The sequence below is a fragment of the Nuphar pumila genome, chromosome 13, assembly GCF_984573655.1.
Source record: "Nuphar pumila chromosome 13, dmNupPumi1.hap1.1, whole genome shotgun sequence".
Taxonomy (NCBI): domain Eukaryota; kingdom Viridiplantae; phylum Streptophyta; class Magnoliopsida; order Nymphaeales; family Nymphaeaceae; genus Nuphar; species Nuphar pumila.
This window is the reverse complement of record NC_143261.1, coordinates 103,170,720-103,190,244: the sequence shown is the minus strand read 5'-3', so window position 1 is coordinate 103,190,244 and position 19,525 is coordinate 103,170,720. Positions and strand designations below refer to the sequence as shown.

At 36.1% G+C, this 19,525-nt stretch overlaps 1 protein-coding gene across 2 annotated transcripts in view; it reads left to right on the top strand.

Annotated features, from left to right (window-relative positions):
- The first annotated feature begins 923 nt into the window (after nt 1–923).
- The window catches only part of LOC149819553 (uncharacterized), a 74,863-nt gene continuing 56,261 nt past the window's right edge, over nt 924–19,525 (top strand). For both annotated transcript variants that reach the window (XM_089985728.1, XM_089985727.1), the window contains exons 1-3: nt 924–1,812; nt 2,026–2,094; nt 2,900–3,061. In XM_089985728.1, coding sequence (XP_089841854.1) covers nt 1,051–1,812; nt 2,026–2,094; nt 2,900–3,061 — 993 coding nt within the window. In that variant the 5' untranslated portion in view covers nt 924–1,050. The remainder of the gene's footprint in view (nt 1,813–2,025; nt 2,095–2,899; nt 3,062–19,525) is intronic.

The window sequence follows — 19,525 nt, the reverse complement described above, 5'->3', positions numbered from 1 at the left end:
CATTGCGAAGTTGCAACGAAATGTTTCTATCGCTAATTAGAGACATATTTTTTTGTCGCTAATTCTGCAACTAATTCTAACTTTAGGGATGACTAGTTTTCTCTAGCTAATCCATCATAAATTTACGATGAATTATTTCTGTCGCAAATTTTTGTCGCTAATTAACATTTTTCTTGTAGTGCGATTTGTTTGCAAAGCGAAACCTTACACGAAACTCATCAAAATGATATGAGTTTTGATAATCCGACAGTGGAGGAAAAACACCCAAAAGGTAGACGCAGCCAATGATGACAACAATGCTGTCACTGCCCAGACAATGGCAAAGGATACTCCAATGGCAACAGACTACAACAAATGGTGTATCGTCAAAGGGAGCTCATGTTACAGTAGATTGTGCAAAAAAAGTTTGGATTTTGAAGAGTTAACATCATCCTCGACTTTCTGAATGAAGGACATTTTTATCCTTTTCTTGAATCATCGTTTTTCTTTTTTGGATGGACATTTTTATCCTTTTCTCGAACCATCATTTCATAGTAAGAATGACGGGAAAGGATAGCAATTGCACTCGACTTTGATGCTAAGTGATGCTGACACACGAGGATATGAGCCTCACGTGCTTATATACGTGCCGAACATGCACTGTAGCAAACAGCGGGGGAACATACAAGGAGCTTTTGATATTTGGTGGGACTTTCTCAAATTTATTTCTCCTTGTTATTTGTCATTAAAGTATTTCTCTTAGTTTCAATTAAATTCGATTTTAAATTTTAGTTATTGTAGTTGATAATCTGAGTAGGTAGTAGCGTTAATTTGCAAGGTCCATCCAATCTCTCTCTCTCTTATTTTACCTTTATTTTGCAACAATACAGATACCAAAACAGACGCAAAGTTATGCCCAACATATAGGCGGTATTGGGGCAAGTGATTGGTGGCTGACAGGTCATCGTCGGCCCCAATACAGTGCACACTCCGATGAACATTCTTTTTTTTTTGTTGTCTTTTATTATTAAGAGGGGAGAAGGGCGAGGCGAGACTTGAGGGCGAGCGAGGATGTTGCAGACGGAGAATTTGTTCAGTTTCTTCGATACCAACGTCTCCCTCAACGGAAACAACGGAGAGGGCGGCGACGACGACGATGGTTTCGGCGACTTCAAATTCGTGCCCGCGTCTTCTCTGAACCACCATCACCATCCTTCGTCGTCGAGTTCGGACGACGAATGGGGCGATTTCGTCGATTGCTTCCCTTCCGATTCCTTTCCCATCGCTGCTCTAGCCTCCCCTCCCTTTCCAAATACCAGTTTCTTTGATTCCTTTGGGCATTTGGGCCAGTCGTCCCCTGACCCTAAACCCAACCCCTCTCCCTCGGGTATCTCGTCCAGGCCTATCCCCCTATCCATTTTTGGCGAAGATGAACGAGAGTCAGAAGAAGATCTGCCTCTGCCGGTTGTCAGTGGGTTTCCGCGGCCGAAGGTTCCCAAGAAGCGACCTGTCTCGGCTTTCAGTGACCTGATCGCGAATTTGTACAGTCAGGCTGAGCAGATCAAGCAGGTTGCTGAAGAGGCGAATCCGCCAGGTGGGGTTTCGGGTTACGAGGATGATTCTGATGATAAGGATTGGGAATTCAAGGATGCCTTCTCGGATAACAGTGTGGATGCTTGCGATACTGCAACGAATGGCATCCCAATTGAAGTCCGACGTACCTCCCAATCGGACGAAGATAAGGATTCATTTTTTAGGGATTTTTTTGTGTTGTACTGTCGGTTGAAACAAGTAGCCCGAAAGTATGTGCTCCAACGTCTTGACGCCCTTCAGGTAAAAAGTTTTGCTTGAAATGCTTCATCTATTTATTATTCCCGTCTAAAATTTCTCATTGGTGACCTGACTTTTCACTCGATGAATTGACGGAAAATAATCAGCAGCTGCAGAAAAATGTGTTTACGATGTTTTAATTTGCTATGTTGGTCAAAATATCGAGGGAAGTTGGGTTTGAACTTTTTTCATTTTGTAATTTATTCGTCGTGTCAGAGTGAGAGAAAGCTTGCTGATCTTTCTGGTGACAGAGCAAAGACAACGGCCCTCAACCAGGAGATTCAGGTGATCAATTAACTCCTTTAGTTTATTGACATGCTTCTTTGGCCAGATTTAGTTGAAACTAGAGTTGGTGGAATAGGCTTCTCTCTGGTTGCTGAACAATTTGCAGATATAAGTTGTGGTTTCTGGGACAACGGGAAACCAAAAGCAATTCCATGTGAAACCATTGTGAACTAATTAAAGATTAATAATTTTTATCTGTCGTCACGTTTAGGTGATCTCTCATGACCTTTTTGCAATGGAAGATTTTCTCTCCATTCAAAAAAATTTAAGAATAAGAATTTCTTGAATGTGAAGAAAACATTGTCTTCTACATTCTGAAGTTTAATGCTATTTGAACGATACGTGGGATTTTTGTATTGCAAATTTAAAGTTCAGGTGATGTTTGACTGATCCCACTTATCCACGAAAGCACAATAAGTTTTAGAAATTGTATTGTGTTCCATAAATGTAATTTTCTATCTCAGCTTTCTGGATAGATAGATGCATCTGGATGCACCTTAATAGTTGGAAGTTGAGTGGTTCTAAAGTTCGTAGTTGCTAAAACAACAGAATCTTGATTACTTTTGGTGGGTTTTGTAGTTAGCAGCTTCAAGCTGTAAATCATTGGATATGTACCTTGCCTCTTGAGATATGAAGATCTAGTTAGTGGGGAATTTCCACTGCATTTGTGCTGCCTCGTTGCTTTGTTTACCCGTTGTGCTGCCTCTTTGAATGGGCAATCACCCTCTTGGTGTTCATGCAACTTTTTTCATGTATTCCTGCAAATAATGACTCTCTCAATTTCCAGTTCTAACCTCTATTTCAGGCAGGCTATGCAAAGCTGCATGAAGAAGAGAGCTCTTTGTCAAATGAATTATTTGAGGATCATCCGCTTAGAAATGCCGACAATGAAGAACTTCTTGAAGCAATGAATGAGAAGTTCCAAGAGTTGGTGCTAGAATACCATTTATCAAATAAAATATCATTGGTATGTTTTTCTTTATTTATTTGGTTTATTATTTACGAGTGCCATATGTATAATTTGCAATTCTTTGTATACTTGTTGTCTTCCTTGCAATTATGGTTGAAATGGGATACTACACTACCATGATTATTTAAGGGAGATGCGTTCTACCTACAAACTAAAACCAGATATTGAATTCTTGAATTCAAATTTGATTTTTTTTCTTGGAATTTGTTGAGATTAGATTGCTCAAATGTAATTCAAATGTACATATATGCTTTCTGTACCTATAAGATTGACACCTTCTCCATTACTAGGGCTTTCAACAGGTTGTTTGATTATCAACCCTAATCTGAAGTTGACTTGGGAAATAGTATGGCAGGTTCTGATTCAATCGAGTATGATTAGGTAGAAGGCATGCCATGCAGCATCCAAACATAGCATCATAGTTGACTGAATTCGTTTCATAGTCGGGTTTCTTTTCAGATTTAGGTTGAATGAACTTGATATATTGATAGAATGATATCCGTTTAAAAACATGACACAAATCTAAATTTAAGACAATGAATTGGATTTTTTTTTTTCAGAAAAGAAAGATAAAAGCTTTCAATTCATTCAAAGCTTAAAAAGGACTTTAACATCCCCTTTACTCCCTAAGCAATAGTAAAATATCTAACCATGACAAAATTAGGCTCTATCAATGTATATCCTAAATGCAGGCTCAATTAAGTAAAGGGCGAAAATAAAAAATTTCATTAATCCCCTTACCTAAAGGCAACCTAAAACCTTTATTTAGGAGAGACCCTGATCTAACAAGTGTCATGTTGCTCTTTTCTCTATGTTTTTCAGAAGGTAAACTTACTAAGCGATAGCACTAAGACAGTTGGGCCACTCTGTATTTGAGGAGGAGATAGATGGCCCTTATGACTACGAGATGGATGGGGGCTGTTCGCGTCGATGAAGTAGGCCTCAACTGATGGATGATGCACCACAAAGAGGGAGGGAGGGACCATTGCGAGAACCTTGTTGAGCTCCCTCACCATTGTAGGGATGAGAGTGCAAATATGTGATTGGGAAACCACATAAAAAAAATCAACACTAAGGGTACGTTTATCCGGGCTTGGGACCGACAGTGTATAACTAAACAGTTATACACAGGCGGAGTTGCGGTAGGCCAGTGACAACCAGCATAAAAACTTAGTCACACCCTATGAATATGAACCAATATGAGAATTTCGTTGGGGCGTTCCCTACTGAGCGACGCGCTGTACTCTATAGGCCCGGAGGCAGTGATAAATGGGCAAGGGTTGCTAGGTCGTCGCCCAGAAGCGACGCGTCACACCGGCGCCCGGGTGTGGTGTCAAATAGGCAAGGGTTCCCTCACTTTGTTGGACGGGCGGGGGTAAAGAAGATAGTTCAAGACCATAAAATTAGGTTAGCCACTTGGAACATAGGGTCTTTAACTGGTAAGTTGGTAGAGTTAGTAGATGGTATGTGTAGGAGAAAGATGGATATTTTATGTAAGAGACCAAATGGGTAGGTAAGAAAGCAAAAGTGATCGAACCTTGGGGATATAAGATTTGGTATACAAGAATAAATAAGAATAGGAATGAAATAGGGATTGTTATTAGTCGTGAGTTTATAGATAATGTAGTTGAGGTCTGTAGGAAGGGTGATAGGATTTTACTTATTAAATTAGTATTAGGTACAAATATTATTAATATTATTAGTGTTTATGCACCTCAAGTAGGTTTAGATGATTCCATTAAGCATCAATTTTGGGAAGATTTAGATAGAGTAGTACAAGGGTTATCTTATGGAGAAAAGCTTTTCATCGGTGGTGACCTTAATGGACATGTAGGCATTAGTAGGGATGTATTTGAGAGTATCCATGGAGGCTATGGTATAGGAGAAAGAAACGAAAGTGGAGAAATAAACGAAAGTGGAGAAAGGATTTTAGATTTTGGTTTGTCCTATGATATGATGTTAGCAAACACTTGGTTTAGGAAGAGGGAGTCTCACCTAGTAACATTTAAAAGTGGGGTTAATACGAGTCAGATAAATTTTTTCCTACTTAGAAAGAGAGATAGGGGTTGTTGCATCGATTGTAAGGTTATACCGGGAGAAAGTGTAGCTACACAATATAAAGTCTTAATTTTAGATCTTAGAATTAGAAAATGCCGCAAAAGAGATAGACATAGGATAAATCCTAGAATTAAGTGGTGGGCACTGAAAGGAGCTAAACAAGGAATGTTTGTAGAGCAGGTAGTTAAGGAAGCTGATTGGTGTCTCGAGGAGGATTCAGAATCAATGTGGAATAAGATAGCGGGTGGCATGAGAAAGGTGGCTAAGAAGGTATTTGGTGAGTCTAAAGGCGGTGCACCGCTAGGTAAGGATACATCATGGTGGAACGAGTATGTCAAATTAGCTATTAAGGTTAAAAGAGAGTGTTATAGAAATCTAAGTAAGAGTCGTGATAATGAGAATTTGGAGAAGTATATGATAGCAAAGAAGGAAGCTAAAAAAGTAGTTCGAAACACGAGGGATAAGGTATATAAGGAGGTTTATGACAAGTTGGATACCAAAGAGGGCGATAAGGATATTTGTAGGCTTTCAAAGATGAAAGATAGAAAATCGAGGGATCTGGGTATGGTTAGATGTATCAAAGATGAAACGCAAAGGGTTTTAGTCAAAGATAAGAAGATTAAGGAGAGATGAAAAGATTATTTTGGTAAGCTATTTAATGGAAGTCATGCTTAGGATCTTGGAGACTTCTCCATTCCTTTTCATGAGATGAATCGTGACTTCATGCTCAAGATTCAAAAGAAAGAAATTGCAGAGGTTTTGAAGAAAATGAAATCAAGAAGGGCAGTTGGCCCAGATGGTATACCTATGGAGGCTTGAAAATGCTTGGGTGAGAAAGGTTTAGAATGGTTGATAAATCTTTTTAACAAGATTTGGTGGACAAATAAGATGCCTAATGAGTGGAGAAAAAGTATTTTGGTGCCTCTATATAAGAATAAGGGTGATATACAAGATTGCACAAACTATCTTGATATAAAGCTCGAGTCATACTATGAAACTTTGGGAGAGGGTGATTGAATATAGGTTGAGGAAGGTTGTCATGATATCGGAGAATCAATTTGGTTTTATGCCTGAAAGATCAACTATGAAAGCTATACATCTTCTTAGACAACTTATTGAGAGATATAGAGAGAAGAACAAAGATTTGCATATGGTTTTTATTGATTTGGAGAAGGCATACGATAGAGTACATAGGGATGTTCTCTGGTGGACAATGATGAAGAAAGGTGTTTCTCTCAAGTACATTAGTATAATTAAAGATATGTACGAAAGAGTAGTAACCAATGTCCGCACTTGTGGAGGGGTGACAACCAATTTTCTTATAACGGTTGGGTTACATCAAGGATCTGCATTAAGCCCTTTCCTATTTGCTATAGTGATGGATGAGCTTACGAGATCAATTCAAGAAAATGTGTCGTGGTGTATGTTGTTTCCTGATGATATTGTTTTGATTGATGAGTCTAGAGTTGGGGTTAATGCTAAGTTAGAATTATGGAGACAAACATTGGAAGCAAGGGGTTTTAAGTTGAGTAAGAGTAAGACCGAATATATGGAATGTCGGTTTAGTAAGCAACGAAGTAGTGATGGAAGTGTAGTGAAGCTTGGTGAGCAAGAAATACCGGTGGATGACTGTTTCAAATATTTGGGATCTATCATTCAAAAGTATGAAGTAATTGATGGAGATGTAAATCATAGGATAAAGGTTGGGTGGATGAAATGGAAAAGTGCAACTGGAGCGTTGTGCGATAGTAGAATGCCATTGCGGTCGAAGGGAAAGTTTTATAGGACGACAATTAGGCCAACTTTACTATATGGTATGGAATGTTGGGCTGCCAAGAGACATCATATTCAAAAAATGAGTGTAGCTGAGATGCGTATGCTTAGATGGATGTGTGAAAATACAATAAAAGATAAGATTCGAAACGAGGAGATACATAAGAAGGTAGGCGTTGCATCCATTGAAAATAAGATGAAAGAGAATCGTTTACGGTGGTTTGGATATATTCGGCGAAGGCCTAATGATGCTCCAGTTAGAAGGATGGAGAAATGGGAAAATATATTAGTTAAAAGAGGTCGGGGTAGGCCTAAGAAGACTTGGATGGAGATGATAGGAAAGGATATGAATGCTTTGAACCTCACCGAGGACATGGCATTGGATAGAAATGATTGGAGGAGAAGGATTCATGTGGAAGACCCAGAATGATTTTCTTTTTTGGTTCATATCGCCGACCCCAATTGTTTTGGGATGAAGGCGTAGTTGTTGTTGGTGTACTAAGGGTACGTTTGGTTGCATCTCATGTGATTTGGAATCACATGAGATTTAAAAAGTAAATCTCATTTGAACACTACCCCAAAAATAACTAAACATAAAAACTTTTTTGGCACAAAATACAAAAGAATTACATATTATATATATATATATATATATATATATATATATATATACACATACATTTTTAACACTCCCCCTCAAACTTGATGGGGGAAATCACACCGAAAGTTTGGAAATACGAAAAGAATCAAAAGAAAGAATCCAAGTCTTCAAGGGAAATCTCCATCTTTATGGCATATCAGAGAATTTTGCAAATATTAGTCTTTAATGGTGATCATCCCCAAGCACCTTCATTGGCTATCTCCATGATGTATCAAATGTATTCTTTTCTCAATCCATCACATTTTTAAGAACCTTTAAGGAAAGAACAAACCAGAATGCTCCAAGTACACAAGAAAAATATCCTAGCCCAATAGTTATAAAGTTTTAAAACCAATATATTTTAAAACAAGAATAGAATTTTTCAAACAAAATAGTAATAATTTTTGAATCATTAGATAATCATTTAAGAGAATCAAGAGGAGTATCCCTTAAAGATGAATTGAATAATAAAATCAACTTATTTTTCCAAAACCATAACATTGATCATAAGAAAATTTGATCATTAAAGGACACGATTCATCGAGAAGAGATAAACAATTATGCATAAATAATATCCTAAACATTTCAATCAGGTATAAAAAAAGCGCTAATTAAATTCATGCATACAATTATGTGAACCAAGCTAATACACAAATATATGCGTCATGCAATTAAAACATTTTTAATGCACATGGAACAACAATAAAAAGATAAATATTTTTATCAATAAAATGCACATAACATGCATGAATTTAATATAAAGAATCAAGTACCTTTAATTATGAACCAAAGCCCCCATCATAACAGTACACAAGTGTTTATTTAAGAAACATACTCACAAAACCGACAAAGGGGCACACACATGAAGGCTCACAATATAAAGAATAAGATTATTATGATTATGCGAAAATGCTTGGATTTTTTATCTAAACATCTTCCATAAAAACAAGTACTAAAAGTATTAGAAATTTGAAAGAGAGATTTTAAAAATCTCACATAACAAAGAAAAATAATATTTGCAAATCAACACTAACTTGTGAAAAGTATAAAAATTAAATTCTCACAAATATCAAGAAATGATATTTTGCAAACTTCAACAATAGTTTGACCATCACAAGCCACTTCACTAGGCCTCCAAACCTTAAAAATCAAGTGTATCAGCGACTAGAACAAGAGCATGAACATAATGCCACTTAAGGGCCAAAGTGTAATGTCACATATTTTCACATTTAGGTAAATTTGAGATTTTCAAAAATTTGGCTAAGTTTGGGAGAAAAATCGTTTGAACCTCGATTTTAGATTGATGTTTTTGAGTCTGGGTTTAACCCAGGTCTCATCAACTAGGTCTAAATGAGCCAATCGAAACGTGAGAAAAAGTTTTATTTTCGACCTTTAAATTCAAGCGAAATTCGGGTTGTTTTTGAGCAAAATTCAGAATTTTATATTCGTGTTATATGTCGTTGGATGCATCTCGGAATTCTGAGCGCAACGATATTTTACTATTCTAAATTCGGCCTACGGTTAGCCCAAAAATCGCGTTTTTCTGAAAATTGAACAGTTTGTCGAAACGGATCCGGAGTTGGATCGGATTGGATCCGATGCATAAGATACAAATTATTATGGATTTGGATCTTATGTAGGACCCACTTTAATATGGATTTAATCTAGATCTGGATCTATTTTCGTTTTGGGTATGGGTTTGGATTTGTGGATTCGAATCCAGATCCAAATCCAAGCCCCACGATTTTCACCTTTAAATTTAATTTAAAGCTTTATTTTGGGGTTTAATAAGGTTAGGGAGCCTTCTGGGTTAATTTGGATTTTTTTGGAAGTCTTTAGATAATTTTTATTAATTAATATTAATTAATATTAATTTTGAGTTTTCATTTTTGGGCTAAGTAGGATTTCCTAAAAGAGTCATTATTATTGCTTAAGAGAGTTTAAGAAAAAGTTTTAAAAAAGAAATTTTTTCAAATGTGGAAAAGTCAACATTTGGGAGAGTTTCAAAAAAATTAGGAAACTAAGAGAGAGAGAGAGAGTCCATTAGGGCTGGAGAAAGGGAGGGGCGACCTCCCCTATAGGGCCTATAAAAAGACCCCCAAAAAGAGAGAGAAAAGAGAAAGAGAAAGAAAAAAATGAGGAATGATAAAGTGAGAAAAAGAGAGGAAAAAAGAGGAAGAAGATGAGTTTGGGCCATCTCCAACCATTTACCCACGTTTTTCAACTTCCACTATCGTTTTTCTTCAAGTTTTCATTCATGGTATGGGTTTTCTCTCTTGAATCAAGTGAGAAATTGATATAGATTGGATGTCCATGCAATATTTTTTTATGGAAATCCATGGAAAAAGTGTTTTTATGCATGTTTTCTCAACTCCTCCATGTATCTATTCTTGATTCTTTTCATCTTTACAATGAAATAAAATTTTGTACATGTCAAAACAGAATTTTATTGCTTGATAAAATTAGCATGTTGAGTGGGTGTTTCATGCTTGTTTGGATTCTCATGGATTTTCCATCGAATAGGACGTTGGATGCATGTATGGTGGTGTGAAAAAGAAAAATCTATGTAAGCATCTATATTTTCATAGAAGTTGCATGAGCATGTCAATAACCATATGAATAACTATGCTCTTACTGATGGAGACCTTGATCACGTTGTGTTGCTTGCTTCAATAACAAATGACAACAATAAGGATGAAAATCACAAGAAGGATGGATTCATTAATATACTTATGTTTTAATAAAGGGAAAAGTGATAGCTTGAGTGAAATTTATCAAGATGTTTACTTTCATCAATGGGTGAAAAGATAATTGCAGACTGAGAAAATGGGTCAAAGTTCAGAATTTATGCTGACCTTTGACATCACAACCAAGGAATTCCCATTGTTAGAACCTGCATATTCCCTTGACGTTTTCCTTCAGCGAACGTTTCCCTCGTGTGAAGGTCCTTAACACAAACAGAAAAAGGAGTAAACTCAACTGAAGCATTAATGTCATCCACAAGCTTAGAGACAAAAACAATATTTTTCTTGATATTAGGAGCATGAATGACATTTGAAAGAGCAAGAGAAGAGTTGGACATAGGAATTACAGAATTTTCAATGTGCGAAATATGGTGGTGAGACCCATCTCCAGTGACTATACTATTTCTACCAACATACCAAGTGCCTTAATCATTCTGTTTGATGTTCAATTCAGCCAAGGCAGATAATAGCAGTTCTTTGACTTCTCCAGTATTCTTCAATGTATCTGTTCCCTTTCTTGTATCCAATTGCTTTCCTCTATTTTGCGGGTTAAACCAGCAATTTGCCTTTATGTGTCCTCTTTTGTTGCAGAGAAAGCAGATGAGTATTGTTCTTTGCCTTTGCAGATTAGAAGACATACTGGGAGTAGGTAATATTCCACGAGCTCCTTGTCCATTCCTCTTGACCTCCCCTTTCTCGAGATTCATACCTGCCACGTCCTCGACCATAGTTAACTCCTGCGGCAAGAACATCGTGTGCTCCAATGGGATTGTGATTACCTTCAGAGAATCTTTTCAAAGTCATCTCATATTGTAAGAGCTTAGCACGAAGATCTTCAAAAGTAGGTAAGTCTGGTAAACACAGCAAGGAAGTAACCATCATATGATAATCGGGTCCCAACCCACTCAAAGTTTGTTGCAGTATATCTTTATCACTGATCGCGCAACCCACAATAGCCAACTGATCTGTGATAGTTTTCATTTTGTTTAAATACTCCATGACAATCATGGAGTCCTTTCTCAACATTTGAAACTCTTTCTTTAAAAATAGAATTGTGGGCTGAGAAACTTGAGAATACGTCAGAACAAGACGATGCCATAACTGCATAGCCGTGCAGTCATCTGGGATTGCCACAAACACCTCCTGTGACAGGATGGAAGTAATGTAGGCAACCAAAGCTTGATCTCGCTTCATCCAAGATATATATTCTGGATTTCTGACAAAAGTGATGGAAGTGTCACCCTCCCCCGTCTTGCCATCTTGTGAAATAAACTCTGGAGGAACAGAAACAGAGCCATCTAGATGTTCGGAAAGGTCCTAGCTTCTTATGAATGAGATGATTTGTCTTTTCCAGGTGAGAAAATTGTAGTTGTTCAGTTTTTCAGATACAAGTTGGCTAAAAAACTTGGAAGAAAGACCAGATTGAGAAGTAGAAAGGGAATCCATAGGCGATTGAAGGCAAAAGCAAGACTTTGAAAGAACAACAAATAAAAGTCAGAAATAAAGGTCAAAACCAAGACGCAGTTTCAGAGAACTCGACTGTCTTTTTTTTTTCCAGATCAACCCGAGACAGAAACCGAGTTTATGCAGCAAACTAATCTGAATAAAGATCAGTCAATGAAAAGGAAAACAGAAACACATTGTTTGAATGTAATGCGTTTTTCTTTTCGAAAAATGCAAAGAGTAATAAAAGAAATGGAAACCCAAAGGAAAAAAGAATCTGATATTTTACTCAGATCTAAAACTGACCTTATTTTTCTGAAAAAATCGAGAAACGATATGGACGTGATGTGAAAAGAAAATGAAATCACGTCAAACAGTATGAGATTAGAACAATAAAGGGGTGAATACGCAGATTCAGATTTTAAAAGAGAAAGGGTAGATGCAGATTCAGATTTTAAAAGAGAAAGGGTTGATGCAGATTTTAGAAACCAAGATGCAGATTTCTGAGATGGGAAAGATATGCAGAGAAGTGAGAGAAAGAAAATATGATTGACAAATTCAGATTTTAGAAACCAAGATGGCGGCAGAAGAAAAGAAACAACCAAGAGAAGAGGAGAATGGAGGGAAGAAACAACCAAGAGAAGAGGAGAATGGGTGATTAATGGGCAAAAACAAATTTTTTTTTGGATTGTAAAAGGAGAAGAAATGAGATGAACCGATAGGGAAGTACCTTAGAAGAGAAGAAGAAGCCTTGGCTGGATGCTCATGAGGTGACCGTGATCTTCAAGGGTGGATCTAGGGCTCTGATACCATGTTAGAGAATGGTATTCCACCATACGTTCACAGGGAGAGAAGCTGAGAGGAGAGAGAGTCAGCTGTGGTTGCACAAAACCCAAATTAAGGTATACGATGTTGTCTTTCATTAACTATATAGAGATACAACAATTAGGGTACAAGAATACCCATTACATAATGTGTGAAAATTACAACACATGCCATTAATGAGCATGTGTTTAATATAAAACGAATTGGGTCTGGATCCTGAGATCTATACCCAGTCGTGACATTTTTTCACATGTCACCCAACAGTCTTCTGAGCCAGACAACCTCCATCGTTGTGGTGGCCAATATTCAGCTTCGGTTGATGATAGATAGACCTTCTGCTGCTTCTTGCACCGCCACGAGAGCAAAAATTCACTTAAGAAAACAAAAAAACCTATGGTTGAGTGCCTGCTATTAGGATCATCTCCATAATCAGCATCAATATAAGTAATTAAATCTAATAAAGATGAAGCAGACAAGAAGAAACCTCGTGAAAGGGAAGACTTAATGTATCTAACAATACACAACTGTTCACATGTGAATAGAAGTGAGAGCGTGCTGAAATTGACTAGCTCTGTATATGCGTGTTATATCAGGTCTAGTAATAGAGAGATAGAAAAGTGCTTCAATAAGTTGTTTGTAAGGAGTGATCTTCTAGAGGTTCTCCATCATCGATTCTCACTTTGGTGTGGACAACTTTTGGAGATCCACTTTCTTATCATTTGTAATTCTAGACCAGAAAACAATATCAAAAGCAAACTTAGATTGAGATAATAAATAACCTCGAGGGGTATAAACAACTTCAGTTCATAAAAAATATCTCAATAAACTTAAATCAATTATTTCAAAATGATTTTTAAGAAGCTTTTTAATGTTTTCAACTCCCTGTTTGTCTCCTCCGGTGATGATCATATCATCCATCTAAAGAATAATAATAATAATCCCTGCATAAAAAAATCTTAACAAACAAAGCTGTGTCAGTCAGACATGTTCTGAATCCAATATCAAATATAACATGACTAAACCTGTCATACCAGGCTATTGGTGCCTATTTAAGACCGTAAAGAGCTTTTTGTAAACGAAGAGTTTTACCCTTAAGAATACTTATACCAGGTGGTGCTTTCATATACCATATATACTTCTTGAAATAGGTTTCCATTGAGAAAAGCATTTTTGACATCCATTTGAAATATGTCATTTTATAACAGAGCTAAGACTATTAAGGTCCTAACCGTGGTCATCTTGACAACTGGAGCAAAAGTTTATTCGTAGGCTATGCCTTACTCTTGGAAATACCCCATAGCCACTAATCTAGTTTTATATCTTTCAAGAGTTCCATCACTCTTGGTTTTAATCTTATAAACCTACTCACAACCTATAAATTTCTTTCCTTGTGAAATATCTTGAATAGTCCAAGTGTTAGCCTTTTCTAAGGCTTCTATTTTTGTTCTCATGGCTTCTACCCATTCTATATGTTCTTTGACTTGAGTATATGATGCAGGTTCTATATATGGGTGTATCAATGCATTAAATGCTTTATATGTGGGTGAAAAAGATTCGTAGGACACAAATTTACTAGGAGGTTTAGAGACTCTGGATGACCTTCTGGTTTGTGCTTCTGAATATTTTTCCAATGCATATGAAAGATTGGATTCCCTATGTCTTGAGTATTGTAAACAATTGGTATCTTGACCATCGTCAAGGTTACATTCATAGTCATATCTATCAGATTTCGAAGTTAAATCTATTAAAAAAGAATATTCGGTAACTTCCTTGGCCTTTTCAAAATAAAAAAAACTTTGTTTTTGCAAGATGGATACATTTCTTGATATATACAATTTTTCATTTTTAATATCAAAACACCTATAGCCTTTTTGATTATTTGCATAACCTAAGAAGGCACAAGGAATGGCACGGGGAGGGTTTATTATTCTTGTTAGTGAAGACAACATTTGCATCCAAAAACTCTTAACATGAAGTAATTAGGAGGTAATTTAACAAGTTTTTCAATTAGAGTTATATTTTTTAAGGAAGAAGATGGCATTAGGTTAATGAGATAGGTACCAGTTAGGGTTGCTGCCCAAAACTCTTTTGGTATTTGGTTTGCTATCAATGAAGTCCTAGTAGTTTCCATAATGTATCAGTGTTTTCGGCCAAACCATTTTGTTGTGGTGCGTGAGGGCTTTTAAATAATGTAACATCATATGTAATCTCATATGTAATATAACAACATATGTAATCTTTTTCTTTTAGTTTAGTTATATAGTTTAGTTAGGATTAGGATAGTTTCTTTATCTTTATTTTTTAGTTCCTATTTTTGGACTTTATGCTTTTTTGACCAAAGTCAAAAAGCATAAAGTGAGAGAGTCGTTGGACTCCCAATGGCTCTATTTAGAGCCGTTGGGAGCCCAACGACTCCCTCTTTCCCTCTTCTTGTATTATAAATATGGGGTTTTCCCGCCTTGTTATTTAATGTTTTTAGTGGGTGTTTTCCCAATCAATAAAATTATATTTTTCGTCTTGTTGTGGTATACCCTTTCTTGGGTAGTGTGTGAATCCTTGTGGTTCATGTGAATGATCCTTTTGGTGGTCTCATTTGAAGATTCCCTTGGTGATAATCCAAGAACTCATCTTCTTACATGGTATCAGAGCTCGGTAGCGATCAAGCTATTTTTTGGCTCATCGGAAAGCGTGACATTTTTTTTAAGTGTAGGTGAAATTGTGATCGTGCAAAAGCATGAAAGCTTGGAGGAGCACTCACACTTACTATCCGTGGTGGAGTATATATTCTCTCCTCTTATTCTTCTCTAGTCTTCTCTCTTTCCTTTCTTATTTCTTTAACCAAACCTTGTAAAATGGATCATAATGATAATGCCACCATTAAACTCATTAAACTCAATGATTCAAACTATGCTACATGGACTTCAATTATAAAGTACCTTATATGGGGAAAAGGGTTGTGGGGACTAGTTGATGGAATCGATTTGGAACCTAAACTAATTCTTACAAAGGTAGGAGAGAAAGAAATACCTCTCACGGATGTTGAAAAAAATAAAACCATTACCAATTATGAAAAAAGTGAAAAGAACAGAGAATAAGACATGCCAAAATTATATCTTGGCTCATGAGTAGTGTTGACATAAAAAAATGTTCAAGTCTTGCAAAATTTGAACATGCTAACGATGCTTGGGATTATCTTAAGATAATGTATTATCTTAAAGATACTATAATAGTTTGTCTGAATTATGAGAAGAATTGACTCTCCTAGAACCTAGTTCACAAGATATAGAACTCATCCAAAATCAAATAAATGCGGAGCACTTCTTTTATTTTATTAGTGGGTTAAGATTGGAATTTGAATCAACCAAATCCGTTCTTCTTCATCGAAGAAAGGTACCTTCCATATAAGACAGAGTAGAAGAATTGAGCATAAAGGAGAATAGGCTCAAGAAGAATATTTCTAAAACTGATGAGGACTAGGTTCTAGCTGTATCTAGACCGAAAAATCATGTTAGTGTAAAAGTATCTTCAACAAGATACTATAATCAAGACCCAATGTTCTTGATGAAAGACAAGTGCACATATGCACAATAAGAACACAAAGAACACTTGTGCACAAAAGCACAAATCAATCAATTTCACAAATGCACTAAAAAAATGAATAAAAGCTTTATTGAATACTTGGGCTTTGACCCAGAGCTATGCCAAAACACAAGGGGGAACTCCCCTATTTATACACAATGAGAGGCCATGGAGGGGCTCCCAATATGATCGTTGGGACCCCTCCAACGGTTATAATTATAACCGTTGGAGGGCCCAACGATCATATTGAATGGGCCCCTCCATGTGCTAAAACCGAAAAGAAAGAATAAGAAAAAAATAAAAGAAAATAAAATAAAAAATAAAAATACATACATATTCTAAAAAAGAATGTGTAAAAAGATGAATATACCCTTACAACTAAAATGAAATAAATATATATTTGATATTTATATATATATATATATATATATATATAATAGGTAGATACATATACATATATTATATATATATGTGTATTACCTTATATATATAAAATATATATTGGATTACAAGATTTGATTACATATTTTAATACCCCTCCTCAAACTTAGGGCAGGATGACCGAAAGTTTGTCAAGGAGGAAATTGAACCGCGGAGAACACAAATCTTTGTTGAAGAAATCTGCCAATTGATATTCTGAAGTTACATATAGAAGATCTATAACTCCTTTCAAATGCGCTTTCTGAACATAGTGACAGTCCATCTCAATGTGTTTAGTCCGCTCATGAAAAATATGATTTCTGACAATGTATATTGCACTTTTGTTATCACAACATAGCTTGGTGGGGCCTTCTATTGTGATCCCCATGTCTTCTAGTAGCTGATGAATCCATACAATTTCCATGGTAGTAGTTGCCATGATACGATATTCAGCTTCGGTTGAGAATAAAAATACTTTTTGCTGTTTCTTGTATCTCCAAGAGATCAATGAATCTCCTAAAAAAACACAAAAAACAATGGTGAAGTGATGGTTATTTGGGTCACCTTCCCAGTCATAGTCAGTATAAGCAATTAATTTTAATTCAGAAGAAGAGAATAAAAATACTCCTTTATTTAATGTACCCTTTATGTATCTTACGACCCGCAGAATTGCACTCATGTGAACCGATGTTGGTGCATGTTAAACTGACTAGCAGTATGAACTGCATGAGAAATGAGAAATATCTGGTCTAGTAATGCTCAGATACATCAATGATCCTACAAGCTGTCTGTAAGGTGTAGGATCAGAGAGTTGAATCAATCTTCATTTTGGCTCCTACTAAAGCAGGAGTTTCACAAACCTTATCATTCGTAATACCTAACCTGTCAATAATCTTAGAGGCAAGCTTAGTTTGAGATAAAAAATACCCTCTATGAGAATATGCTATTTTAATACCCAAAAAATAAGTTAGGAATCCCGAATCAGACATTTCAAATTTATCTTTCAAAATTGATTTTATGCTTTTAACCCCTTTAGAATCATTTTCGGTTATAAGCATATCATCCACATATAAAAGCAGAATGACAACCCCTGCATTGGTTTTTCTAACAAATAAGGCAGTGTCAGTGAAACAGGATGAAAACCATTTTCTAACATTACGGAGTTAAATTTATCATACCAAGCTTTAAGGGCTTGTTTTAAACCATAAAGTGCTTTGCAAAGGCGAATCACTTTCCCTTTGAGAGTCTTTATTCCTGGGGAGCATCCATATATACTTCTTCATTCAGATCACCATTTAGGAAGGCGTTTTTAACATCCATTTGATAGATGTTCCATTTGTTGATTGAGACAACGGTGATGAGACATCAGACAATGACCATACGGGTCACATGGGGCAAAAGTTTCTTCATAGTCAATCCCATATTCTTGATTATATCCCTTTGCTACTAATCGAGCCTTATATCTCTCAAGAGATCCATCACTCTTAGTTTTTACCTTAAATACCCATCTACATTCTATTGCTTTCTTACCCTTAGGGAGATCTTGGAACTCCCATGTTTTGGCTCTTCTTAGAACACCAAGTTCATTCTCCGTATCTTTTACCCATTCAGAATATTTTCGTGCTTCCTCAAAATTTCTAGGTTCTACGTAAGAATGAATGACACTAAGACATGCCCTATATTTAGGTAAAAAAGAGTCATATGAGATAAACCTAGATGGAGCTTTTCTAGGTCTTTCGGTTTTTCGCAGGTTCTCCTATCTTGGAGAGACAATTCTACTGGTGTCATCATATCTTTTAAGAGCACTTTTGCAGGTGTTTTTATCTCTATGAATATAGGTGATGGGATCTCTAGATGTTCCTTCATCGATATATTGATGAGGAGAGAGCAAAGGGGTGACAGTTTCCTCGATTTTATTATCACTTGAGTCATTTTGAACTCATCATCACTTGTATCATCATCTTTAGCTAACAATTCAAATAGAAAGGAATAATCCACATTCTCATTATGAGTTTTAAGACTTTCGAAACCACTAAGATTTTCCAAAAAACTCACATTTCTGGATACATATAATTTGTCATTTCTAACATCATAACACCTAAAACCCTTTTGGGTTTCCGAATAACCAAGAAAGACACAAGGAATGGCTTTTGGAGAAAGCTTATCATTTTTATCCGTAAGGACAAAACATTTACAACAAAAAACCCTCAACCTGCTATAGTCAGGTTTCTTCTCGTATCATTTTTTAAAAAGGGAAATTTTGTTCAAATTCTTTGATGGAAGTCTATTTATGAGATAGACCGAAGTAAGGGCTGCCTCAGCCCATAGTTTTTTTGGAATGTTTTGTGAAATAAGCAAAGTTCAAGTTGTTTCAATAATGTGCCTATGATTTCGTTCGGCTAATTCGTTTTGTTGAGGAGTTTTTGGGCAAGATTTTTGATGGAGAATATCACAACTTTCAAGATAACTCTTGAAATCATTTGAGAGGTATTCTCCTCCGGAGTCAGACCTAAGAATTTTTAAGTTTTCATTGAATTGATTTAAAATCATCATATGAAAAGTTTTAAAAGTCGAAAAAACTTCATGTTTATGTTTGAGAAAATATATCCAACAATACCTAGTGTAATCATCAACAAAAATCACATAATATGAGAATCCTCCTTTAGATATCACAGGAGCCAGACTCCATACGTCGGAATGAACGATTTCAAAAGGTTTTGTTGTAAACATGGATCTTTGATAAAAGGGTAAACTTTTCATTTTCTCAAGAATACATTCATTACATACAAAATCTCCTTTACAAAGGTGTTTAACAAAAAGTAAATATGAAATTTTAACAATGTTGTGATGTCCAAGTCTCTTATGCCATACATGAATATCCTTATTTTGGACAACATTACAAAATTGATTCTTGGGAACTTGGAGAGAGTCAACATAGTAGAGATCTCCTCTCCTAGAGTCTTCCCCAATCAACCTCTC